Below are 27,644 nucleotides of genomic sequence, written 5' to 3' on the forward strand. Positions count from 1 at the left end.
TGAAGCCATTAATTATTCTTCATTTTCTTTTTCTCTCATACTAAATGTAGGTGTGTGCGTATATTTATGATTTGAAAGCAAAAGCCCTACTTGTCCTGAATAAATCAAAATATAATTTGTCGAGCAAACTAAACCAGTTAGTGGGAAGTTAGTTGAATAAAGACTTGGAAAACGTGCTAACAGCAGCGCCTATCGCACCATAACTCACTCCCGTCGCTGTGTATTGGGGTCTGTAAGGCTTTTCTGTTTTACATGCTTGAAATGGCAAGTGGGGGTGACTGTAAGCGTTCAGACTGCTCTCATGTAATATATGGTATTTCTATAAACTTTTAAACAGTTTTTAAGTGACGGAGCATTAAGGAAAAACCAAAATGACAGGTTTCTTTTACTTCACTCTACATGATGCAGCCCTTATCTGGAGATATTTTAAGAGCCCCCCCCCCTAGGTGGAGCAGCAGCTTTAAAGAAGGTGGCAGCACCTGACGAAATACAGTATTCTATGGGAAACGTGGAATGTCCCACAAGCGGTGGACACATTTGCATGTGGCGTGGGATTATGAACTAAGATGTTTGGTACAATGCTTTGCTGTGGTACTGTGCGTCAGATTTGTGACTTAATATATTGTGACTTGCTATGAATATTATTTTTATTTTCAGATGCTGGATTTGACCACAGTTCTGTTTGTTTTTGGCATCCTTCTTATCATAACTTTGCTAATTGTACTTCAAAGTAAAAGACGCACCCTCGCCAAGATTTATTTTCATGAGACTGTAAACCGAATCAAAGATTTATTCATGGCTCAGACAAAGGAACAACGAGTTTTGGAATTTGTTCTCAAGAACGCAGTACGTGGCGACCCCCAAAGCGTTGTGGATAATGTCGACAAATACTGCAGCCAGAAGGAGTGGGCCATGAACGTAGGCGATCAGAAGGGTAAGATGGTTTAATGTTTACCTGCTACCTTCACTAATGAACCCAAGAAAGCATGCTATGTAGCAACTGATGCTCTTAAGCTTATAAAGGGGTACTCCCACCATCATATGCACTTTATTGTGCATCATATGATTAGCAAGACAGCTTTTAACTAAAGAGAAGCAGTCAATTAACAAAAGAGGAGAAATAACCTCATTAAGAGCAGTAATCTTCCAAATGCTATGAAGATGGCTGCTCTCATGTTATATACATAAAGCAAGTTTTCTAATGTATTATTGCATGGAAATCACTCAAGTTTTCACTTTCAAAAAGAGGTTTTTTTTCTTATCAACTGTGTGGATTTAATTTTAGGTCTGATCCTAGATGAAATAGTGAAGGCGACTGATCCATCTGTCCTGCTCGAGCTAGGTACATATTGTGGATATTCTGCCATCCGGATAGCTCGTTTATTAAAGCCTGGTGCCCGCTTCTACACTGTGGAGATGAACCCAGCTTTTGCCGCTGTGGCCAAGCAGATGATTGAGTTTGCCGGCCTTCAGGACAAGGTAGATCCATGCTTTGAGATAAAACTGGTTGGCTTTACTAATTAAATCTAACATAGGAACATAAAAAACATTATGTGAAAGACAAAAAAAACCCCACGCAATTTTCCAGTTGTTGTGCCTCAAAAAAGTGGAGAAATTCCTTCTCGACTCCAAAAAGGCATTTTTCACTTGATCAGTATGCTCCTCTTACTCTTAGCTTTACAGTATAACCACTTTATATGATTGTTTTAGGAACTAAAATAATTTTTGCTCGTTAAAAAGCATTCTTTTACATTCAGTAAGAAAATGTTAGCAGTCTTTTTTGTTTGTTTTGTGTGTTTTTAGGGCTTAGGGTGTTAAGCTAGAATAACGAGTGGTTTGCTGTCTGCCAGATGTTGGCATAGGTTTCAAAGTAGGAATGTGGAAACCACTCATACAGAGATACAGTTTAAATCCCAGCCTTACCCGCAGGCAAGGAGGCTGCTGATGTAATACTTAACATTGTAGGGTTCTTACTTCAACTTTCCTGCTTTAAAACAAAAGAAACAAACCTAATTTCACAGCAGATTACACCTGGGTGTTGCAGAAAATATGTTTTGCGTTACTATTTCAGCATTGTCGCAGATTATTCATTATATACGTATTCCAGTCACAAAGAAATTAATATTTTATGTATGCTTCAAATCTGTTCTCTGGGTTTTTTAGGTGCAGATATTAGAAGGTGCCACAGGTGACATTATCCCTCAGCTGAAAAAGAAGTATGAAGTGGACACCTTGGATTTTGTGTTTGTTGATCATTGGAAAGATAAATACACATCGGATACAAAGCTTTTGGAAGTGAGTGTCAAAAAACATGCCATTTGCTTTATTGTGTAGGTTTCTGTGTATTGTAGAATTAAAAGCATAACCTACCACACACATACACCTAATGCACCCCTTTGCTTTCTATATTTCTAGATATGTGGTCTCCAAGCCTTACCTTAATGAGAAATGCTTATGGTTCATTAAACATTCTAAAAAGCTATTGCAATGTATTGTAATACATTGCATGTTCTTCGTTTTATTTTTATAAATCCTTCTGAAACAGAGCAGTCTGTCTAGGGGTCTCATGTTTACCACCAGGATGTAACCTGACTTCTGAATCAATAACCTATTTATATTTTCTCTGAGAAATAATATACAAAGCTTCATGGTCTGTTCTGTTTTCCAGTGCTGTCGTCTTAGTAAACTTTAATTGCACCCATATAAATTATATATAGTTAGAATATTTTTATTAAAGGTTTGTTAGTATCTAGTGTGTCAGGCCAATGTTTCTTTGCATGTCTCATTACACACTCACCTCTGAAGGTGTACTTGCTTCAAAAATACACAATCTTTAGGAAGCTACATTCATTTGGCTCACGTGATAATAAAGTGTTCCAGACAAAAATTACTGCTTGACTAAAGTATGATTTCTGGGTGTAGTTTTGCTGTTCAGCAGTAGCACAGTACTAGATGGAACACTACTAAAATGTATTTTTTATTCTTGCTTGAAGGCTGCTTATACCTAATACACACTTTCCTTCTTTTCAGAGTTGTGGCCTGCTTAGAAAAGGCTCAGTCGTCCTTGCAGATAATGTAATTGTCCCCGGAGCTCCAGATTTTCTTGAATATGTTCGGACCTGTGGCCGTTACGACTGCACACATTATCCATCGTATTTGGAGTACATGAATGAAAAAGATGCCTTAGAAAAGGCAGTGTTTAGGGGATAAATAGTGTTTTACTCTGCCAGTATTAGGAGCTCTAAGTAATTACTTCTGTTACTACAGTGGATAAAACTGATCTTTTGTGTTTCTCCATTAATCAGTAAATATACTTGTTTTCTGCATTGTTGACATTTTCATGATGGTAAATAAGGGAATACCCACATCTTAATGTACATGTATTTATGTACAGATTATAAATTCTAGCACATTACATTGCTACCCTCAGTATTGCATGGTGGACCTTGCAGAGTGCATGGTACTGTAGCACAAAAGTTTGTGGGGGTTAGTAGACTGTCGTGTATGATGTGTTAAATGGGCTCTAAGTAGACCAACGAAAATCTTTTTTTAAAATATAATAATCACTAAAATTAAGTTTTTTGGCCATCAAGGAAAATGTTATGTCTAGCACATACCCAAGAGAGCACCATCCCCAAGCATGGTGATGGCAGCATCATGTTGTGGAGATGTTTTTTCATCAGCAGGGACCAGGTGAAAGACCTGAAAGGTCAGGATTGAAGGAATGATGGATGGCGCTAAATACAGGGAAATTCTCTCATCCAGAGATTTGAGACTGGGATGGAGATCTCAATCCAATTGAGAATGTGTGGTATGACTTACTTTGTCTTATTTGTTTCACAATAAAAAATATTTTGCGTCTTCAAAGTGGTAGGCATGTTGTGTAAATCAAATGATACAAATCCATTTTAATTCCAGGTTGTAAAGCAACAAAATAGGAAAAATGCCAAGGGGTTTGAATACTTTTACAAGGTACTGTAGAAACATAGAAGCTGACAGCAGATACAAACCATTGAATAAATCTAGTCACGCTACTTCTCCCCCTCTTACAATTTTAAATGATGTCCAGCTAGTGGTATAAGATATATCCTTCTACCCTTATAAGAAAAATGGGTTTAACATGAAGACTGCATTTATAAACCTGCAAAAAGAGGATTTTCTTGGGGGAAATGTTAAGTGATTTTTACAAGAAACACCCTACAAGACTGCAAATATGGAAACCAAGTCTGTAGAACAGGCACTAAGGACATACTGGAGTACTTCTCCAAAGCTAAACCCACAAGTTCACCTCAGAGATTAACGCAGTCCATGTTATCGCCTAGCAGATAATTAGTTCTGAGTTCAGGGCACACTATATCAACAGTTGAATCAGTGTCCTATTCTGTTGTTAGCAATCTGTTCCCAGTAAGCAGAAGATACTAAGACAGCAACTCTATGAATGTAGTAAAGTACACTATAATGTTTACCAACCTTAATTAAATTAGATTATCTCTGCTATATGTACCATCACATTCCCTTGTAGGGATTAATTATTACTGCATTTTGTTTATACGAAGGTTAGTTTTTAAGACAAGCAGGTTAGGAACACAAGAATTATATGTGTGTGTCCTGGAAAATGGCCAATATTAAAATTGACAATAACATTCCCATTGTACAGGTCTGTGGAACATGATGATGCTGTATAAAACAATAAATAAAAATAAACATGTTTAACCCCTTCGTGACAAAGGCTGATTTTACTTTTTGTACCCTTCGTGACAATGGCCGTTTTAAAATTTCTGCGCTGCTTGTGTTTAGCTGTAATTTTCTTCTTTCCCGTTTACTGAACCCACACACATTAGATATTGTTTTTTTCAGGACAAGAAGGGCTTTCTTTAGATGACATTGTTTTGATTGTATCATATTATTTACTATTAGAAAAAGTATAACATATGGTGAAAAATTTAGAAAAAAATGACTGTTTCTAACTTTTAGTTGAAAAATCTTTTACTCATCTATAAAAGGTAATGAAAAAACCTGCTAAGTAGATTCTACTATTTGTCCTGAGTTTAGAAATACCCAATGTTTTTATGTTTTTTTGCTTTTTTTCTACACATTATGGGGCAATAAGTACAGGTAGCGTTTTGCTATTTCAAAGCCATTTTTTCCAAATCTGGTCATTCTTCCCCCCCATGTGCCATTTCGGGTATCTTTGAAGCCGGCCAATGCAATTTACCCCATCAAGTCATATATTTTTGAAAACTAGACAGCCCAGGGTATTCCAAATGCTGGTATTTTAACCCTTTCCAAGCACTAATTCTACCATCAGCCTTTGTCAAACTTTATGGTAGTAATTTTTTTTGCATTTGTTTTTTCACACACATTTTACTTTAGGTATGAATAAACAGGTTCTGGTATATGTCACTATCATAAAACACCCCAATATGTGTTTAGCAACATCTCCTGAGTACAGCGATACCTCACATGAATGATTTTGCCTGGCTGTTTGGGGCAAAAGGGCCACATTTGGGGCATGCGCATTTTCAATGTTGAACTTTGGCATTTGGGGATCCACTGCCCATGCCCTATTTGGTACATCTTTGAGCCGGGCCATTTCAGTATGCCCAATAAAGCCATATATTTTTGAAAACTAGACACCCCAGGGTATTTCAAATGCTAGTATTTTAACTTTTTCTATGCAACATATCTACCACCAGTCTTTGTCAAACTTTGTGGTAGTCATTTTTTTGCATTTGTTTTGTCACACACATTTTACTTCAGGTATGAATTAAAAGGTTCTCGTATATGTCACTATCACAAAACACCCCAATATGTGTTCAGCAACATCTCCTGAGTACAGCGATACCTCACATGAATGATTTTGCCTGGCTGTTTGGGGGCAAAAGGGCCACATTTGGGGCATGAGCAATTTTTCAACGTTGAACTTTGGCATTTGGGGATCCACTGCCCATGCCCTATTTGGTACATCTTTGAGCCAGGCCATTTTACTGGGTTTTTTTTTAACTATTTTTTTCTAATTATTATTAATTTTATTTTATTTTTTAATTTATTTTTACTAATCACACTGTGATTAGAAAGCTGGGCTCCATTGACTTGCATGGTGGAATGCAGTACCTGTATTCAACCTGCAAGTGGAGCCAGAGTTCTCTAGAGGGTCTGGAGACCTTGTAGCGAACTTTTGCTTCTTTATTGTTTTTTTTCCCGGGCTGCCGCCATCTTGCGGATGGTGAAGACTGCCTGCAGCTGCGGCTGTGACCGCTCTCCGGAGCGGTCACAGTCCATCCTGGAGTAAGTGTTTGGTGTCAGAGGCATTCCAGCGACACCATTTCAGTTTAGGAGGTGATCGTTGATTGCCTCCTAAACGCTTTTAAAACGGGCGTCCGCCGCCATACACTGTATGGCGGATGTTGACGCCCCCAGGAGGGGCCCGTTTTAACAAATGACGGTCCTGGCACGTCTTTTGTTGAAAATGACTTGTTTTTCCGTGACGTGCCCGGACCGGCAATTGTCATCAAGGGGTTAAGCCAGGGGTATGCAACTCCAGTCATTGAGAGTTACAAACAGGCCATGACTTCTGTGCATTCTTGCCTGAAAACAAGTAGGTAAATTCATTTTTAAATAAAGTGTTTTTGGAGTTATCCAAAAATGTTGGCCTTAGAGCAGCTGTAGAGGATAGCCCAAGTTGTAGTATGTTTTACTAAATTTGTTATGCTAAAATCTGTGAAAGGGGTCAGTTACTCTTCAGAGCTTTCTTCCTCTGTTTGCCCCTTTACCCTTTTCTTTCCTCCCTTAAAGTTTTTTCTCTCGCTCTCACTTCCTCTGTCGCTCCAATTTAGATTGAAAAAGACAAGTCCATCAAGCTCAATCTTGCCTAAAACCCTTCCAGGGGCTTGCTGGGCTGAGGAGCAATTGCCCTCAATTTAAACTAAATGGCCGTGTGACCACCAGGGCCATGTTTGATGTGGGGCAAGAGCCTGCAGCCAGAGCCGGCCTTAGGTGTTCTGGCGCCCTGTGCGGACTACTCCTCTGACGCCCCCCCCATCCCCAAAAAAGAAAGGAATAAAAACTTGTAACAAAACCCCAATCACTATATACTACGCCAAACATTGATGTGGTGTAGGCCTACCACTTAATTGTCTGGCTTAGTAGTAGGGATGCACCGAAACGAATTCTGGACTGAAACCGAAAGTGCAGCATTTACCTGGCCAAAACCGAATATATGACCCCCTCCACACCATAAAAAAATCTAACACTTTTATTTAAAGTAAGTAACACACCAAAATAGGACAAAACAATTAAATAACAATATTATATATATATATATATATATGATTGACAGCAAAACCTATCATGCCCAGGCATACCCAGATTCCAGGATGTACTCGCAGACTTGGCATGATAGGAGTATGATTGCCCTATCTACCCCTTCTCACTCTCTTCTGCCCTATCTACCCATTCTCACTCCCTTCTCCCTATCTACCCCCTTTCCCCTGTCTCACTCCGTTCTCCCTATCTACCCCTTCCTAACTATCTACCCTTTCCCTCTTTGAAGTTCACTTATCTTTCAGGAGTCCTGCGGTGGGGGTGCAAGGCCTCTGCCTCCCAGCTCTGCCACTGTATGGAACAGTATAGAATGATGGGAGTTATGATGTACTTTTAGAGCATAATTAGATCATGAAAAAGACATTGGAAATGGTACAGCATAACACCCTTGAACCCACTTAAAATCACTCAAGGGAGCCGGCGGTCTGTTAAAGACCTCCGATACCGCTCCCTTGCAAGCCTGCTCCTCCAGCAGCGGACATCACTGTCCGTCTCTGGAGGGGTGCGGACCCCCCCCCCCCCGCTAGGTACGCTGCTGGTGGCAGCGGTACGCTACGGTGGCGTCGGACCCCGTGGCGTCGGCGGACCGCACGGCGGCGCCCCCTGGAGTGTGGCGCCCTGTGCAGTCGCACAGGTCACACACCCCAAAGCCGGCCCTGCCTGCAGCAACCGCAGGGATTGCAACTGTGACCCGGCTTGTCACTCTAGTGGGCATGGGCAACTATGACTTCCACAGGGGCCCTGCTGCTTACCTGTGCGTTGCTCGCACACACACTGTCGAGCAACGTCTCGGTCCGCCCAGGGGAAGCAGCTACCCAGTGGAGTCACATGACCCTGCTGCGTTCCTGTTTCCCCCTGGGCGGTCCAAAGGAAGTTCGCACAGAGTGCAAGCAATGCAGAGGGAAGCAGCGGCCTCTGAGAGTCTGCGAGCAGCACCGAGAGCTTTGCGGTTCAGGTAAGGGGGTGGGTAAGGTTATATGAACAAGTATGAGGGAATGAGTATCTGTGAATGAGTATATAAATGTTTGTGAATGAATATATGTGTGATAGCATGGATGTGTAAGTGAGGGAGGGGGAGCATGACACAAGGAGGCTTTTTGAGGCTGGGATGCCACAGGCAGGCTGTTTGTGGGGCAAAGGTGGCAAGTCCTTTGCTTCCAATCTGGGTGTTTGGGCAGATCCTGTGGATGTAATCGGGGTGCCAGGGCTGACATGATACTAAATGGGGGAGCATTAATTCATAAAGCGGTGCTGGCTGGGGGCATCACATAAATCAATACTACAGGAAGGACTCGGTGGTGGGATAAATATACAATGTGGGGCTAGCTAGGGGCAATACAGAAGGGTGTGGGGGCATTAGGGGAAGCACATCCGCAATATTTTCCAGGACACATAACTTTTACATATTGCTGACCAGCCCAGATAAAATGTCTAGTAGTAGCAACAGCTCAGCCACAAAGTGGTAGACCATGGAGAGCAGGACTGCTGAGAGCTAAAGAGCGTAGTGCATATAAATGATCTGTCATCTGTAGCATCGCTTACTACAGAGTTCCAATCTGCCACTGGAAGCAATATCAGTACAAGCACTGTGCATCAGGATCTTCATGAAATGGGTTTCAATGACTGAGCAGCTGCACTCAAGCCAAACATCGCTATGTGCAATACCAAGCATTGTCTGGAGGGGTGTAACACACCACAAATGGACTCTGGAGCAGTGGAAATGTGTTCTCTGGAGGGATCAATCAAGCTTCACCATCTGGAATTCCCACAGAAACACGCCAGAATCTTGTGGAAAGCCTTCCCAGAAGAGTGAAAGCTGTTATAGCTGCAAAGGAGGGACCACTTCATATTAATGTCTATGTTGTTAGAATGCAATGTCATAAAAGTCCCTATTGGTGTAATGGTCAGGTGTCCCAATACTGTTGTCCATATAGTATGTATTTACACCGATCAGCCATAACACTGACACGTGAAATGAATAACACTGAAAAATCTTTGGCACCTGTCAGTGGGTGGCAGATAGGCAGCAAGTGAACATTTCATCCTCAAAGTTGATTTATTAGAAGCAGGAAAAATGGGCAAGTGTAAGGATCTGAGCGACTTAGACAAGGGCCACATTGTGATGGTTAGATGATGGGTCAGAGCATCCCCAAAACTGCAGCAAGGAAAAGCAGTGAACTGACGACAGGGTCAAGAGCACCCAAGGCTCATTGATGCACGTGAGGGATGAAGACTGGCCCATGTGGTCAAATCCAACAGCTACTTTAACTCAAATTTCTGAAAAAGTTAATGCTGGTTCTGATTTTTTTTCAGTTTTAGGGGAGTTGCTAGCAGATGTAGGTTCTAGTTTTCTGTTTTCTGAATTTGAACCCTGCAGACACCCATCTATGCTCAGCAGGCAAATGTGTCATCAAGGGGCAGGCTGAGTGTCCCAGTAGATACAATAATTGTCTGTAAATCCAGTCAAGCAAAACTGGCTTTTTATAGATTTTCATCTGCCCTCCCCCTGCATTCCCTGGAGCAGTGGGTGGGAGACAAAGCCTTGGGGACAAAAGTTAAGAAGCAAAGGTGTATTGATTTGTACTGTAACTTTTATGAGAATATAAGGTTAATTTGCTGTGTTAAAATTGTGGACAGTATGGTTATTATAAACAGGCTCTGGAGAGAATGATAAGGATGCTATCATTCCGTGTAGGCTTCTAGTACTCGAGAGACTGAAGCAACCAACTGAGGTCTGCAAACAGATGGATAAAGAGCAAATGTCCTCCATTATTCAGCCTGGGTATGAGGATTTTTTTAGGGGCTTTTTGTAAAATCATCCTAAATATGTTTTTATTGAGGATGTGTGGGAATAAATTGGCACAAAGAGTTTTTCTTGTGCCAATCAAAAAATATGTAAGTGATGGTTGAGATGATTGGATAATACTGCAATTCTTCAAGCCTATACAAGCATAATACCCATGCAGTCCATGCATTGGTTTTCACGTGTTGCTCACCAGCAAACACGGAGAGCTATCCTGCAATGTGTATAACTAACTGCCTTTTGTGGGTTTATACATTCCACATACTGCAGGGTGTCCTGGAGAAAATGGCTGATGTGGCCATGCATATCATGAACTGCTGAATATTTCACCTTTACAAAGTTCTCAGAATAGTCATTATAAAGAAGGGATGGTCTTTCTATTTTTTTTTTCAGGACACATATACATTTTACATGTTGCTGAAAGGACTACCCTGCAGTACATGGCAAGTATAAACTTGCAGAAGGCATTTATTATGGGGTTATACATCCCACATACTACAGGTCATCACTTTTGAAAAATATACTGTACCTGTCCTTTAAATAATGGTCAGTGTGTCCATCATACCACCTCCTTAAATAATCATCCGCAAAAATAAAATTCCATGTTTTTAGAAGGATAAAAAAATCTTTAATCTAACCAAGTAGAAAAAATGTTTTTGGGTTTTTTTTTGCATTCTGAAATGAATGCCTATATAGAACGGAAAGTAAGTGTAAGCAAATATCTAATTAAAAAAAAGTATTTTTGCTTACAGCATCAATTTTAACACTGAGAGACAAGTGCTAAAAATATACTCCATCCATACAAATAGGACTCTAACATTACTCGGAACATTGAGGAATGACTGGGCACATTTGAAAAAAAACACCTTGGGCGTTTAGATAAAATCTCAAATTCTTCTGACCTCTTTTAAAGACCTCTAGTAATTCACATACCGGGTAGAATTACAGGATTCTCGAGTTCAGCCAGACATTCTTGCTGAAGAAACCCACATAGCAGCTAACATTTAATTAACTTTTGGAGTAATCAGTGCCTGTAGAATGTGTACAATCCTTAGGCATTTAGAGTTAAAAAAAAAACATGAAGATCGTGAAAGCTTACAGAGCTTAAAAAAATTAAGCAGGACTGGACTAGGAATTAGGAAGGGCTTTTGCCATTTAATACCAGCGTCCGATAAATCAGAATCATGGGGCGGCACAATAAAGCGTAAGATCAGATGCCTGAGCAGCCTTAACGGTGAGTGGGAGACATTATTGGACACCATCCCACCTGGTCTAGTCTAAAGAAATGGATGTAGTACAGAGGATTCTTGGTGACCTCATCCTTGGGAACAGATCACTGTCCGAGACTGTCGCAGGCTGATCCTCTGCTTGCTCAGAGACTACTCCATCATTGACAGGCTCTCTCCTGATACCCCATCCCTTGGACTTTTGACATACCCTGCTCCTCCCCCAATTCTCAGGTGTTATTCCTTATGCAAAGCCCTTATTTCTGCACCCCTGGAACCGTTAAATCCTTTTTTTCCTGTATTGTGTGATGTGATCACTTCTCTGTATCTTGCATCACTTTTGCTTTGTTTTTTTACAGTATACAGAAGCTATCGCAGCATGTACTTGGTTAAGCCGCTGATGTTCGTGCTCTGCATCGCAGTTCATCTTGTATATAATGCATGCTCTGTTCTTAAATAAACTCAATCAATCTATACCTGTGGAGTAACTGCCTTCTGTGAGTTTATACGTTCCATATACTCCACACACACACAGGTCAAAACGTATACATGTCTTGGAAAAATGGCCGATATAAATCAGTCTACATTGTATTTCTGTATTTTTCTCCTTGACAAACCTTCGTAACAGTGTAAGGAGAGGTGGGGCTTTCCTATTTCCCCAGGCCCAAAAGCAAGAGTAATTCTTTCTTTTAAAGTCACACCCAGTGAGGTGTGTGAAATAGGACACTGTCTTGGTATTTATCCCGACCCCCTGGTCTAGGTGTTATATCATACATTTCCAGCTCACCTGGAACGTGGATCACTTTGCCTGAGCTTATCATTCACGTGGCGGTGAGTTTATGCAATTTTGTGTTTTTGACATTTAACTGAATTGCAAGCAATGTTTAGGGTGTCTTTGTAACTAAATGTTTAAGAACTCTTTTTTTTTTTAAGTACTTTGGAGTTTCTGATTTTGTAATACATGTGTTGAAAGCCAATATGGTGAAGAACTGACCTCACCTAAAAATGTACATGGTGTCAGCATTGGTGATACATCTATGTTTACCTCTTCTCCGCTAATCTAGGCTCTCATGCACTGGGTTAAATAGGGTAATTGCTCTGCGCTCAGGCTTACCTTAGGGGCCCATGATGGCTGTCCCATTGGCTCCTTTAAAAGCTACCATAGTCTGGGGCACCATGATGATATCATATTCCATAGCCCAGCAGCATACAATGTGTAGTCCATGAAGGTGGCAACGTTAGTACAGAGATATGTACCAGCAGGTGCAAAGACCCCCTTCTCCCTTGCACTTGGGTACCATTGGGTTAGGGGGAAGGCCCATAGAGGGGCATCTGCTCCAGGCCCCATTCTGTATAAAACAACAGTATCTTCACTACATTCAGGATGCACAAAAGGACCAAACATGTTATGGTTTATGTTTATACATTTTATAGAAGTACATGACACTGGTCTTGTCTGGTAAATAAGGACAGAAGTAAATTTCAGAAACTATGACTACTTGACCTCTTCATATCACAGTTATACCGCTCCTTTATTCTACTCTATTTTGTAAAAGACATCTTTTGGCACAAAAACAATACAGATGCATATGTATGTACTGAACTACCAAGACGAAACAGACCCATTTCGTGGGCGCATATACAATGCATCACCCGTTTCCTACCAGCACATATAAAGGGCTATGGTACAGTATTCAATAGCAAGTCATTTTTGGTGATACATTTCTGGTTGCAGTATCCCTCTAAGGCATAAGTCTATTCTGACTGCGACCAAGAACAGGTAAGGGCTGGCATCCTCTGGCCCAGGGGCTGGGGGGGGCAGGTAAAGCAAGTTTCCCTCCCCCACTGAGTAACGTTGTGTTACGTGACCCTGCTTTCTTCCTGCTTCCATGAGCGGACCGGCTCTTTTTTAAGAATATGGGACCAGCCAGCCCCTCACCAAGAACCGCATATAGTTTTTACCGCTGTGAAAGCATGGGCGGACTGGATAGACCAAATGGTTCTTATCAAATTCCCCCTCATCCATATTGCCTGCTTGGTTTTTAATATTTGTATTTTGTTTAATAACTAAATAATAAATGCACAATTCTTACATGTTTATGCTACCTTAGTGCATCGCTGCATGAACAACTGAGACATCCACTGTATCTCATACTCTACCATGGACCAATCAAAGGAACAGAGGATCTTGGATTTCGTGCTGCAGAATGCTGTCCGTGGTGACCCCCAAAACGTTGTGGATACGATAGATGAATACTGTACGCATAAGGAATGGGCCATGAATGTGGGAGATGAGAAAGGTAAGCAGATTCCTTTTCAGTCTTACTTCTTACACTCTTATTTGAGTTTTATACGAGGTTCAGTAGAACTAAAGGCCCAACCTACCTCTCTACCTTTAATGAAAAAGATTTAAATGAGCTGATTGTAAATACAGAATATCCTTTATCCATGATATTACACATTCTCCATGTTTCCTAAATATTTAAAATGTAAAATATATTTTTTAAGGAAAATACATTTTAGTGTGATGCATTTAGGATAATATATTTTTTATATTTCACTAGTCGATGTTGCTGTAAAACCAAATATATGAGGTGCTGCCTGTATGATTATAACATATCCCTTTTTTTAGGGCTGATCCTGGATAAAGTGGTGATAGAAGCAGAGCCATCAGTTGTACTGGAGTTGGGAACATATTGTGGATACTCTGCGGTCCGAATAGCTCGCCTTTTGAAGCCAGGAGCTCGTCTTTTTACTGCAGAGATGAACCCTATTCACGCTGCTGTGGCCAAGCAGATAATTGAATTTGCTGGAGTCCAGGACATGGTATAAACATCTCTCTGTTTTAGGCTGGATAAGCAGTTGAATCAGAACGTAAAGCGCATATTCAATGAATTTCAGTCGGTGTCTGATTTAGTTAGTATCTTCTACTTACTGTCAGGGGATTACTTTTAATAAGACAGTAACTGTATGAGTGGTCGAAAGTATACCTACTGCCAATCTTAATTAAGATTAGCGTCCAACAATCATTAATTTTCCCAGTTAACTTACTATCCACTAATTAGCTGAATATTCCCTTTTAGGGATTTGCACTGACAATTAGTCTCTTCATTCTGTGCCATTACTGCCTAAAAAGGAAGTATCAATCTAGAAGCATCATTCATAGTCCCCTTTAGTCGGTAGCCATAGCCTAGGGCTTGATCAGTGAACTGAAGTGCCAGGTGCGGAATATGTGTAAACAGACTCATTACTTTACTAAAGACCAGGAGAGGAAAAATAAAGATAATAAGAAATACATGATGTTTTATGTTTTTAAATTTCTCAAAATGTTACAAAGAGGTTTTTAATGTTTCCTCCGTGAACCAGCAATCTGCATGTGTGTTCTCTTTACCTGTAACTGGAAATTCTGTAAATAGAAAATACATAGACCAATGCAAGCCTTGTGGTTTCAGGTGCAAGTCATAGAAGGCTCCACTGCAGACATCATCCCCGCGCTGAAGGAAAAATACCAAGTGGACACTTTAGACTTTGTGTTTGTGGATCACTGGAAAGACAGATATCTTATAGATACCAAACTGCTGGAGGTGAGATCTCATACCTGGAAATAAAATCAACTATTGTTACCCTCAATTACATACCTACATGAGTTCCAGGGAATGCAGCTGTGCCCAAGTCCCAGAGCCATAATTAGCAAGGGGCAAGGATATTGATTGCACCCCAGGCTCATGTCACATCCCCATTCAGAAGTGGAGAGAAGCACAGGGTTGTTGCAGGGTCATCACCACTGGGTGGCTCAACTATGCCCCTTACCTTGCATTGCCTGGGAAAGCTGCCCCTCTAGACCCATAGAAATGATGCCCCTGCCAAGTCCTTAGCCTAAATGGTTCAGTAGAGTTGTACCATCCGTGACAGCATGGAGCAGGGGATCATGAATGCACTGTTTAATGCATGAGCACATAAATGGTAAACCTGTAGGTGGGTGACAAAGAAGTTACATCTGATTCTAACTTAGGCATGATAAGCAGTCATTATTAATAATAATGAATTCTATTTTTCTATACCCTCTTTCCTTTATGCAGGAATGTCAATTGCTGAGGAAAGGCTCGGTTTTGTTGGCTGATAATGTTGTTTACCCAGGAATTCCAGATTTCTTAGAATATGTGAGAACCTGTGGCCGGTATGACTGCACCAATTTTCCATCTCATGTTCAGTACATTAATGAAGAGGATGCTCTAGAGAAAGCTGTCTTTAAGGGTTACCTATGATCTAACCCAGAGAAGAAATCACAAACCTGCAGCTCAATTAGTGCAGTACCCAGAATGAAGACTTAACGTGACTTCTGGACAGTGTTTGTGGCTCATGGGACTGATTCGCTGAATTCTTTATTCCTGGCAGAGATCTATTACTCTAATGTTTTAAAGTAAATTTAGCAGGAAAACTGTTAAACCTGAAAAAATATTTATTGGAACAAAAGGAGGCTGCATACTAACAAGAAGTCATTATACTAATACTAATACCCTTCTTGTGATGATTTGCTATGTATTAGCTTAATATGTCTTGCAGGATTAAGTCCCCGAACCAGTGTAAAGAATAAACGATGTCATGAGTGTCAATGAGAATTATTTACTTTTGTCTTGTGAACTAGAAATAAAGTAGAACACGTATGATTATACCCAGCATTCCCCAGTCAGAAGCACTTACCTACTCTACTCTTTTAAGTGTGCATCGAAAGAAGCTTCTGCATGACTTATTGTTCTAAACTTTTTTGCTGTCTCTCGGGGCTGTCAGGTGTGCCCAAGAAGAAGCCCAGAAAAAAGAAATGGACTGTAATCAGTATTGATATTTCATATTGGTGGCCTGAATCTACGTATATAACTATATATATATATATAATCAAATCAATATAACAGCTGTGTAGGAGGAATAAAACAGGGTGAGCAACAGCCAAACTTACTAACAAGGTAAGGTTGCTGAATGTCAAAGGTCATACACCATGGCAAGACTGAGCACAGCAACAAGACACAAGGTAGTTATACTGGATCCGCACGGTCTGTCCCAGCCAGAAATTTCTAGTTAGACAGCGGTTTCCATGTGTTTCCTCCAAGCTCTTTGGAAGAAGCACAAAGAAACTAGCAATGTTGAGGACCGTAGACACAGTGGTTGGCCAAGGAAACTTAGTGCAGCAGATGAAAAATATATGCTTACTTCCCTTCGGAATTGGAAGATGTCCAGCAGTTCAGCGTTGGCACTTTGGGACTTTGATGAAATTGCATTCTATATATATATATATAGACATTATTATGTAGTTGGGTCCTCCTTTTTTAACAGCTTTCACTCTTCTGGGAATACTTTCCAAAAGATTTTTGAGTATTTCTATGGGAAGTTCGGCCCATTTCTTCCAGTAGAGCATTTACCTCCATTGTAAGGAATACAGCAAAATCAGAAACGTTGAGTCCTCACACCACATTGAGTGTGCATTGAGCACGCTTTGCCTCTGTTGCAGAAGTAGCTAAATTGGAAGTTAGTGAGTAGAAACTGTAACCATCCTGCAAACTTGCCTGTCTGCTTTAGTGAATCATCTCCTAAGAATCAGGACATCAGGCAGCCCTTTTCTCTTCCCACTGAAATTACTTCATAGACGTTTATGCAAGTAACCTTCACAAAGGTGTAGAAACCCCATAAATTCCAGGAGGTATAAACATTGCCAATCTGACCATCTCCTCCTCCCTAGTGGTTCCCAATGATCCCTCACAATTCGTTGCTTGAAGCTGAAGTCAGTGCAGACAGACACGGCATTGAGCTGTCCTTAAGAATAAAGAGATACATTCATGTATAATAAAAAAAATCAGAACTAATTCTCATGCAAGTTATATATGTTTTTGGTATTTTTTTGTAGTGAGATATGCATGATGCAGTTGGCTCTTCATAGTGCAAATCTATTGTATTAAAGGGAAGCCTGTATGAAATTAGGTAGAGTTGCATTTTATGAATCAAGTATAAATACATAATCATAATAGATTAATTGTCAGCTTCTTTCTATTAACTGGTTGATGTTTCAGGCCTGATCTTGGATCAAGTGGTGGAGGAGACCGAGCCGTCCACGTTGCTTGAACTGGGAACATACTGTGGGTACTCTGCTATCCGCATAGCCCGGCTGCTGAAGCCTGGGGCTCGGCTTCTCACTGTGGAGATGAACCCGGCCCATGTCGCTATTGCCAAGCAGATGATTGAGTTTGCTGGAGTGCAGGACAAGGTACATCCTAGCAATAGAAGTATCTTGGTACATATTAATTGTGTAGGGCCACTTTGAAGAAAGGACCCTAACATGCATCAGGAGCACAAGGATTTACAGCAACGATAGTACATTTTGTGTTAGTGGTAGTGTTGCTACACAATGAAACTCAATTTGTGTTGAGCTTGTGAGATAAGAATATAGCTAATACAATTATGTATTTATTTTCACAGTGTACCACCCTCCCTGGTCAGCGTACATCTAGTATTTCCCATTGTTTGGAGCTGTAAAAAGATGATGATCGACAAGATGATAATATTTTGTGCATCTGCAGGTACAGATACTAGAGGGTTCAACAGAAGATATCCTTCCGAAACTGAAGACTGAGCATGGTTTACAGCACTTTGACTTCGTGTTTATCGATCATTTTGGCCAAAGATATAAACCTGACACAAAGTTACTGGAGGTAAGTAGAACACTGGACTTAACTTTTCTGATTATACTACCACATTTTGTCTCGAACACAAAAAATCCTAATGTAAGTGCCAAAAAATATATGCAATGAGTATATTTTAATTCAAAATTAAATTCTACATAATAATTTTCTGTAATAAGTTTCTTTCATAATAACGGAAACCAAAGGATACAGCTGTCCTTGTGTTTTCTGTTATCGAGCTTTTAAAAAATAACTCACCCTTAAGGCAAATGCATAGAAGGGGAAGAGATTCTGATGAAGTCCTGATTTGCATGAGAAATATTGTGAGCATTAAAGTGCTGGAGTGTAAGATTAATGTATTCATAAAAGTAGCATATTTTCCATTTCAGCCATGGTAGCGGTTTCTAAAACTTGACAATTTTCCACTAATAATGCCGAAAGCTACAAATGTATTGAGGTGTTCCTTTGGTGGGAGCCTATTAAACATTGTCTAATGTACAATTTATATACAGGTATGATGAACGAAAAACTCTTGGGAAAATTCCCAGACTGTTTCTATGGTAACTATTATAGCATTCTGCTAATGTTAAAATGTATATATAATGATCTTATTCTGTCTAACCCCATTATATTGATTTACCCTACCTGCAGCATCATTCATCCCCACAGGATTGCCACCTAGCTTGTGTTTTACTTCTGTGCCAGCATTAAAATTATCTTGAAGCCTTTAATAATAACAGAAGCAATAGCACGGTCAATATTTTTTTTTCCATAAAAGGTGGCAGTCCCTTTCACCTCCCAATTAAGTAGTGTGATACACTATATGGACAAAAGTATGGGGACACCTGACCATTACACCAACAGGGGTTTTTATAACATTGCATTCTAAATCCATAGACATTAATATGAAGTTGGTCTCCCCTTTGCAGCTGACAGCTTCCACTCTTCTGGAAAAGCTTTCCACAAGATTTTGGAGTGTTTCTGTGGGAAATTTAGCCCATTCATCCAGTAGAGCATTTGTGAGGTTAGGCACTGATGTTGGACAACAAGGCCTGGCTCGCAATCTCTGTTCCAGTTCATCCCAAAGGTGTTTGATGGGGTTAAGGTCAGGGCTACGTGTGGGCCAGTCAAGTTCTTCCACACCAACATCATCCAACCATGTGTTTATGATGTCCCAAAATGTAATATTTTTTGCAGAGTCAGATTTATATTATGACTGAGGCACAACCACCCAATCATGTTAATTAAAGATGGCAAGCTGCTTGTAGGTGTACGTGCTGCTTACAATTGACCGGAAGAGGTATTATCAAGATGTATGGTATGGGGTGGTTGAAAGGCAAATATGCTGTAGTGAAAAAACCATATCATCTTTCAGAAGAGACAGCTTGACCGTAATATAATGTAAGTTCTAGTTTTGCATTTACTGAATACAGGTACTATGCAGAAAGATCAGTATGGGTTTTATCAAGTACTTTCTCTTCCCAACTTGTGAAATAATTAATCAACTCCATTAACAATAATGGAAGTAATGTGTGGAGGGCCTACTATTGTAACACATCTGGCTTCTGAAGCCAGGTTGCAACTGCAACCCCCATGCCAGAAAAAACATACTTACAAGGAATACAGATTTTATTAGTATTGGGTCCTGTGTTTCATACTTCTATTTTAAATGCAAATATGCAGACTAAACTTGTTTTCATGCATCCTGTTATGTATTGCATGCTGGAGATGTACATGTTCATATAGGAAGGTCTAACTTATGTCCTTCTCTCTCTGTTCTCCACAGGACTGTGGATTGTTGAGAAAGGGTTCTGTGCTTTTGGCAGACAATGCTTTGTTTCCTAGCTCCAAGGATTTTGTTGAGTACATCAGGACGAGTTATCGCTATGATTGCACCAATTATCCTGCCCATGTGGAATACACAGACAAGCCTGATGCAATGGAGAAGGCTGTGTTCAGAGGATAGTGTAAATGTTTAGAACATTAAAACAGGTTTTTAATGTTTAACAACAAAAAAACATGTTTTACATGTGTATGTAATAAGAAAATCAATGTCAAAAACATGCACTAGTACAGCTTTTTACTACAAATTTCACCATGCTGGAAAACAAAAATTCAAGTAGTCTGTTAATTAAAATTTGAATCATTTACTCTTTGTTATAAATATTGTTTTTTTGTTACTATTACAGTCTCATCGATTAAAAATATATATTTTTCTTATAGTGCTGCAAAGCAAATAAAAAATATTTGCTATATATGTTTTGGGTTACTGCAAAATCAAAGAGCTTTTGGTTTGGGCTGCAAGCCAGTTGGGTAGTAGTGCTTACTACTCAATCTACATAAGGTTACATTTTGATAAGATTGAAGTAAACCACCCTAGGGATATTTTCTATTACCTACAGGGACATTGGTAGTAGAATGGGCTGTACTGAAGAGCTCAGTAACTCAGGCACTGTCATAGATTGCCACAAGTAAGTCCATGAAATTTCTGGCCTTTTAGAACAGCTCAGCCACAAAGCAGTAAACCATGTATATTTACAGAGTGGGGACACCAAGAGCTAAAGCGTGTAGAATGTAAGAATCACTCACTAGAGTTCTAAACTGCTTCTGGAAGCAAAAACACTGTGCGTCGGGAGCTTCATGAAATGGGTTTCCATGGCCGAGCAGCTGCACACAAACTGAAGATCGCTATGCACAATGCCAAATGTTGGCTGGAGTTGTGTAAAGCACACTGCCACTGCACTCCGGAACAGTAGAAACACATTCTCTGGAAGTTTGATTGATGAATCTGGGTTTGGCAGGTTCCAGGAGAACTCTACCTACATAAATGAATAGTACCAAGGTTTAGTGGAGGAGGGATAACGTCATTTTAGAAAATTGTATGCTTGGAACTTTGTGGCATCACTTTGGGAAAGGCCCTTTTCGGCTCCAGCATGACCATGCCCTTGTTCAAAAACCGTTTGTAGGGTTGGTAGTAACTGGGAGGCGAATCCACAGTGCAGAACTCGGGTATGACTGCAGGACCAGATAGCAGCTCCAAGTAGAATATGACACAACAGGGTGGGTAGACTAGCCAGCCTCAAATACACAGAAGCGTGGTCAAAATTAAAGCCTAGGTCAAGGTCAGGAGCAAGCAGAATAGTCAAGGTTAAGTCAGGGATCCATACACGTAGATACACCAGAACAATTACTATAAGCCCAGAGAACAGCGAAGCAACTCTTTCACAGGCAAAGAATGAACAGCTACCGAGTCTTTAAATAGCTAAAGAAACCTTGTCCTACAATTAACTACAATTAAGGGGCGAAGAAAGAAAATGGAGTATATTCCATTAATTTGTTGAAAAAGTTGATTAAGCCAGGCAGCCATCTTGGAAGTGGCACACACATGTACAGTAAGGGGCTGACTGTATTGGGCAATCATCTTAGATGTGGCAGAACATAGAGGAAATGGAGTCTTGGAGCACCGTTTCTGCTGTCAGAAGTGTCCTCGAGTAGTCCCTTCAACGACTGCGGCCTCAAAAAAAGGTGAGGTGTCCATAAAGACATGGTTGAAGCAAGCAGCATGTAAACATTGGCTGTCCGCTGTAGCAATTACAGGTTTAGATCTAAATTAAGGACGTTTTAGTTTACTGGTGGTAATCCAACATCAGTGCATGTGTGAAGGTCTGGTGTCCACATATGTTTGGTCATATAGTGTAGGTTTTTTCTTCGTGTTGTTAAAAATGGAAAAACACTGTCTCTTCTCTGGATGCAAACAGCCAGCGGGGGACCCATCAGAGATTTCTACACAATCTCTTAATGCTGGAAAAGAATGCCTGAACAGGAGTTTGAACTTTCAAAGAGCGGTTCATCAGGACTGGTTATACATGATTACTCAGAGCCAGATGGCTATCATTATACAGCATGATCTCTTGTGCATGGGTGGGAAAAGTTCCCCAAATGTGCTAAAAAAATTACTATTGCATTCTATGGGTCTTTGAGTCTTTTAGGACGTAACAGTATGTCCAAAGGTTAAGCGGTTAACAAGTATTCTATGCTTTACTGAAAAACACTAACTTTAGCACTTATGTTCCAGGACACAGTAATTGAGGCCTCATTTAGTTGTTACACACAGCTATACATTCTGGGAAGAATTAGGAGGTGTACATACTGGAGTCACATAAGAAAAAGGGATAACATGACAATAATAGCATCAGCATCCTGCAACATATCCATTGTTATGGTTAGTCAAATACGCTTTGACTAACACACTGTGTGTAATTAACCTCCTATATGAGAGTATTGCAGCATTCATTAATCCCCACTGTCACAGACAAGGTGCGAACAGACTTCACAACATCTGTAAACCGCATGAATTACTTGCTATAAACTGGTAGCATATTGTATTACCCCTGCTGCTTGTTGTATACGTGTTAACTCTTTGCAACATAAAAGGCACCTGCTGAAAGGTATCTGTGTTCCTTAATTGGATAGTTTTATAATTATATTTCAGATCCTAAAAAAACTCCATCTAGAATCCACAAGACACATAAACAGACCACCTACAAGTTGTAGAAAGCTAAAATAGACACAAGTTGAAAAACAATACACATGTGTAGCATACAAAGAAAACCACTATGCTAATTTATGTGGAACTGCAAAATCAGTTACATAGACTTTTATTTAGTAATATACCACATTCACTGCCACTTTAATAGGCATGGTTTGTTATTCAATCATATTTGCGCTTTCTTCTCAATACCTGAAACACAAATGTGACTATAACAATGCACAAAAAGCAATATAGTGATAGTGTATACTATAGTTATATTGATTAGTGGCTTTACCACATTGGCTGTGGCAACGATGCTTCCTAATATCATCCTAAAAAGTTGAAGTTTTCTTTGGAATTTATAAGAAGTGCAGTAGTTAGGATATGGGGATAGGGATATAATGCATTCATGTGTCTGAGCAATTGGCAGGTTTTTTTTTGGGGGGGGGTTCTCTGTGTGTTATATTACTGGTGTGAACCCAAGCAGGAGGACTCAAGGAGCTAATAAGAGACAGTCACCAGTCTGGGTGGGAAACATACCACTTTATAACAGAAAAGGACCATTTGTCCCACCTTCTTTACCCATTTCTTCTTCCAAATAAACGTCAGACCCTTAATGCATATCAAGACCGATGTCTGGCATGATTGTGATGGCTTGGAATTCAACTACCATCCAAGGAGCCTTTTGTTTCAGATCCAGCACTGCTCATGAAACTTTGGATATACCTATTATCCTGGTTGTCTACTACATACCTAAATCACTTGACAAATACCCAAGCCATGGCGAATGCAAATGTTCTGCAACCTTCTTTTACCTTTACTTTTCTAAAGGATATAATGCAAAAGCGGTAAGACCAAGGTGAATGCATAGTGTTTGTTCCAGGCATGGTTTATTGAAAACATGTCAAATTTGTAATTTTCACACCTGGTACTTAACAGCCATTCAACCTATTGAGATTAGTAAAACATTAGCATATAATACAATGTTAACATATCACTTAGGGATAAAACAAAACACTCAATATTTTCTCCTAATGTTCACATCAACATCCATCACTTTATTTTTCCTTTTTTAAAGAATTGCTATATTACAGTCTACATACAATGCAAATATCCCATTGACCTAATCTAAGTACAGGATGTAGCAGAATGTAAAGGGAAGGAAACCAATATTTCCGTTTGATTTTTTTCTATTTTGCTTTGATCTATCATGAAAATTCTTAAGGCACATGATAGTAACAAATAAGACTTACAACTAGTTACTGCTTTTATAGTTCATTTAAAAAGTTGCTGTTGTCCTAGAACACTGTGAATACCAGAAGCTAAGCTGCAACCAAGAACCACAGAAATATGGGAAAAAATAGTTTAAATGACCTGTTTGACAAAGAATGGGTTATACTTCATTATACATTTGAACTCTATAAATGGAAAAATAAAATATTTACAGTTGAGTGATGAGTGAGAGTAGACTTGTTCTTTTTCTGCACACACAGATTTATAGGAATGGTAAAGCCATTGGTGCAGGGTAAGTTTATTTTTTGGCGTAAGAGCGCATTAGATGTAAGAAAATTAAAACCCTAATTACTTCTATTCCACTGATAATGCAGTTGGGTGTACCTCTGGAAATAATGACAGAGCAGAGGAATATTTATTTATGTGTCATCTACTGTAAAATCTCAAGCTTGCCTATCGTGCTGTTAGCAGAGGAATATTTATGTGTCATCTACTGTAAAATCTCAAGCTTGCCTATCGTGCTGTTACAGATTGGACTCCCGGCGTTGGTCATAAATGTCAGAATTGGAATGATGTACACCCTCTGCTAAAAATTATTCTGCACCACAAAGGGAAGATTCACAGCAAAGATAAACAACATGTACAAAATCTAGAGTATAAAAATGGAATATGTATAAAAACGTCAATTTTCAATATACCAACATTTCAATAAATGCAGCAAAATGTCTTAAAAATAAACCCGTGAAAATGTAAGATGCTTGTAAAGTAGTACCAAGAACATGATAAGTCTGAGTACCACATTTTCTTGTATTCAATGGGTTAAGGGGAGGTCTGTGAAAGAGTTTTATTGTGTATTTATACTTCATGCGTTTTTGTAAGTATCTGTAAAATGTCTACTTTAGTTTTTTTGTTTGGTTACATATAAATGATTTTATATTTTAACTGCTGGGCAGTATGATCTTTTACTACAAATAGATTTGGTAACCTATTGCCCTACTCAACTAGTACAAACCCCTGTAGCAGATCTAGCAAAAATGCAAGATGCCACAATGCATGGCAGCCTTTAAACATTGTCAGATATACGGGTATGTATGTCACACGCGTGTACAGTCTTTGTGCAGGCGGGGGAGTCATTTTTGATTGTCGTCTTCACTAACTACATCTTATAACAGTTCCATGCTCCACAGGAGTCAAAGCACTTTATGCTAAACTCAGGGTGGCATATTCTGAAAGGTGGGTTGCAAAGGCCACAACTTGGAGATGCCACAAGTCGGAATGCTATGTAAATTCACCATTTGCAGTTTATCTCCAAATTGCCATGATTCTAATATGGCTCAACTCAGGAGTATAGATCACTTGTCTTAGTTAAGACAATTGTGAACAGACCCAAGAACATATACAGCAGGTTACTCAGTGAGTAATGGGAAATAAATGAAGTCTCACTTGTAACTATTTACCTAGCCGGCATAGCTTCCACAGTAGTTTGTGCCAGGTGTTGTGTTTTTTGTTCTTTTTTAAGACAGTTGCACTGTACCAATGCCCTTGTTACAAGCTCACAATCTTGGGAAATCATGTCCTAGTGCTCAGCACAAAAGATGCAAGGCGCAAGGAAGATGGCATATAGGTTCTAAGTGGTGGCAAATGTGCTGCCCAAAGTTTGTCACTGGGCAGCACACCCTTTCTGTGATATCACTGGATCAGCAAAACCATCTCTCGTTAAAGTACTGAAGATAGTCCTCAATCATTTTTGGTAATTTTGACACTGAAAGAATTCTGCCCAAATATGTATTTTCAAATTCTAGATTTCCAGGATGGGATTTTTTTTTTAAATTAAATAGATATCCACAATGAAAGAAAAAGAATGGAATGATAGGAAGCAGGATAGCATATTTATACAGATTTAATAGATAGGTCTTAGACTTGACCCATGGCTTCCCAAAACCTTGCATTATACTTATAAGAATACTTATATAAACACCAGGTAAACAAAACCTAAAATATATATTCCAGAAATAAGTGAAAGGAATTTGATTGTGACAATGCAAGGTCTATCTCTTTGGGGACTCAATAGGCGAGCAGCAAACTGTTGGCCAGATACCAGTGTCCCAACAGACCTGTAAGGTCATTTTGGGTTTCTACAATTTGGAGCATTCAGTGGACTCCACTGCTTTTTACTGCATACAAATTGGTGCAGGTATTCTTTAGTCATTGGAGTGAGAAAATTAGACTTCTGTCTCATGTAACTCCTACTCCAGCTGCCTCTACTGAAAGCAGTGAGCGCACCCTGTATATTCTTCTTGCACATGCTCAATGGAGCTCCCATTAAAATCACTGGGTTTAGCGGCAGCCACTCACAATATTGTGGAACTTCCCAGCAATATCTACTCATTTGCCAGGGGCATTATTATGGGGTTGGGGCTAGCCTCACATGGTATAGGGATAGACAGCCTTTATTGTGTGGGGAGTGAAATGGGTGGGGTAGGTGAGGAGCAAGTATTGCCTGCCAGCATTATAAGTGATTGAAATCAAATTAATTGGCTCCCTTATATATGTTGCATGTTGGCACCCTTTGTATCCAGCATTGTTCTCTAAGTGCAACGACCAGCCAGAGCTGGCCCTTACATGGGTCCAGGTCGGTCCGGGTGGCAATCTTTTGGGATTGATTCGTGGAGGAAGAAAAGCCTGCATTAATCTGCATTAATCTGGTCTCTCGGTGCACTTCCACCCTTTTGCGGAACTGCACTGGGAGGTCAGGTTTACGGATAAGCGCACAAAGAAAGAATACACTGAGAGAGAGGGTGATAGAGAGTGTGAGAGAGCATGCAAGAGTGATTTTATTAATAATCATATAGCATAATGGATGCCGGTGCAGTTTTGGTGGGCCTGGCTTGGTAGTGGGAGAGCAGGATTTCATCCTCAAACCAGCCCATAAAAATCTGCATTTAATAACTTGATTTCCATTGTCAGCAAAAACAGCAATGTCTTAGATTTGGTTTTACATTCAGAGCTGGTTTGGCCATTATGAGAATAAAAGGCATTCCATTTATCGATCAGGAAATGACTCGTCCCCTGAATTCTGAATACTGTTTTCACAGTAGTAGGTTTGACTTTACCAATAAAATACAGGTTCTGTGATTAAAGGAAAAGATTATTTTATCAGACACAGAAATAATGACCCTAGTGAATGGTTTGGTGAAATTACAGGTCACGGTAGACAATGTTAATGTTTAACCTCTTGTTGGATTGGTCATAGGCAGCTTTTGGTTGCAGGACAGACATTTTTTTCTTCTTACTACCTATTTCACAGTACTTCTTGGAAAGCCACTAAAACAAAGTTCCAACACTAGTTTTCAGAAGTGGCAATGCTTGAAAAACACACAATATTGTTTTATCACCATGCTCTCAATATATCAACTTCAGCGGGACCACATTTTCATATTCCACAGCCTTAAACCCATTACCAAAACAATTTCAGTCCAAGGGCACCAAAAAGTATATTTAATACTCCACAAGCAGGATATATTGGATATTATCACCAGAAGCCCACCAGTAATTTAAAATAGCAGACACGATAGTTAGCACTTGATACTTATATCAAACATTCTTGTGCATTGTAAGGTTTAAACTCTATTGTTTGTGTCTTTAATACAGTGGCTATGCACACATACGTTTAATATGCCCCTTAATAGGTCATTCCCACACTTCGGTGTTGAGAACACAATAGTTTGTGCCTTTTACACTGTAAAATGTCAGAAAGAAGGATTTGATATCTGTTGTATCCTTACCATAAAGAGGAGATTAATGGGCACCAAAAAACAGACTCCAATCTCAATCAGCAGTAGATGGTTCATAAGTGATCC

The 27,644-nt window shown here is 39.8% G+C and overlaps 3 protein-coding genes across 3 annotated transcripts; all 3 read left to right on the forward strand.

Annotated features, from left to right (window-relative positions):
* Positions 1–795: 795 nt before the first annotated feature.
* Positions 796–3,210, forward strand: LOC149290360 (catechol O-methyltransferase-like). The gene is made up of 4 exons (XM_089489657.1): positions 796–934; positions 1,286–1,479; positions 2,164–2,295; positions 3,031–3,210. The coding sequence occupies exons 1-4, from the start codon at positions 796–798 to the stop codon at positions 3,208–3,210; spliced, it is 645 nt and encodes a 214-aa protein (XP_089345783.1).
* A 10,303-nt stretch (positions 3,211–13,513) lies between these two features.
* Positions 13,514–15,617, forward strand: LOC149290361 (catechol O-methyltransferase-like). The gene is made up of 4 exons (XM_089489663.1): positions 13,514–13,652; positions 13,985–14,178; positions 14,805–14,936; positions 15,432–15,617. The coding sequence occupies exons 1-4, from the start codon at positions 13,514–13,516 to the stop codon at positions 15,615–15,617; spliced, it is 651 nt and encodes a 216-aa protein (XP_089345789.1).
* A 554-nt stretch (positions 15,618–16,171) lies between these two features.
* LOC149290362 (catechol O-methyltransferase A-like) lies at positions 16,172–19,986 on the forward strand. Its single transcript, XM_089489506.1, has 4 exons — positions 16,172–16,178; positions 17,412–17,605; positions 17,919–18,050; positions 19,807–19,986. Exons 1-4 carry the CDS (start codon positions 16,172–16,174, stop codon positions 19,984–19,986), a joined length of 513 nt encoding a protein of 170 aa, XP_089345632.1.
* The last annotated feature ends 7,658 nt before the right edge of the window (positions 19,987–27,644 follow it).

Source organism: Sceloporus occidentalis, unplaced genomic scaffold, assembly GCF_023333645.1.
Source record: "Sceloporus occidentalis isolate IW3139 unplaced genomic scaffold, rSceOcc1.0.p SCAF_40, whole genome shotgun sequence".
Lineage (NCBI taxonomy): Eukaryota > Metazoa > Chordata > Lepidosauria > Squamata > Phrynosomatidae > Sceloporus > Sceloporus occidentalis.

Coding starts and splice junctions, on each gene's coding strand:
- LOC149290360 (XM_089489657.1), top strand. CDS start 796: ATGGCTCAGACAAAGGAACAACGAGTTTTGGAATTTGTTCTCAAGAAC. Junction 1,480..2,163: donor TTGCCGGCCTTCAGGACAAG/GTAGATCCATGC, acceptor TGGGTTTTTTAG/GTGCAGATATTAGAAGGTGC. Junction 2,296..3,030: donor CGGATACAAAGCTTTTGGAA/GTGAGTGTCAAA, acceptor CCTTCTTTTCAG/AGTTGTGGCCTGCTTAGAAA.
- LOC149290361 (XM_089489663.1), top strand. CDS start 13,514: ATGGACCAATCAAAGGAACAGAGGATCTTGGATTTCGTGCTGCAGAAT. Junction 14,179..14,804: donor TTGCTGGAGTCCAGGACATG/GTATAAACATCT, acceptor TTGTGGTTTCAG/GTGCAAGTCATAGAAGGCTC. Junction 14,937..15,431: donor TAGATACCAAACTGCTGGAG/GTGAGATCTCAT, acceptor TCCTTTATGCAG/GAATGTCAATTGCTGAGGAA.
- LOC149290362 (XM_089489506.1), top strand. Junction 17,606..17,918: donor TTGCTGGAGTGCAGGACAAG/GTACATCCTAGC, acceptor GTGCATCTGCAG/GTACAGATACTAGAGGGTTC. Junction 18,051..19,806: donor CTGACACAAAGTTACTGGAG/GTAAGTAGAACA, acceptor TGTTCTCCACAG/GACTGTGGATTGTTGAGAAA.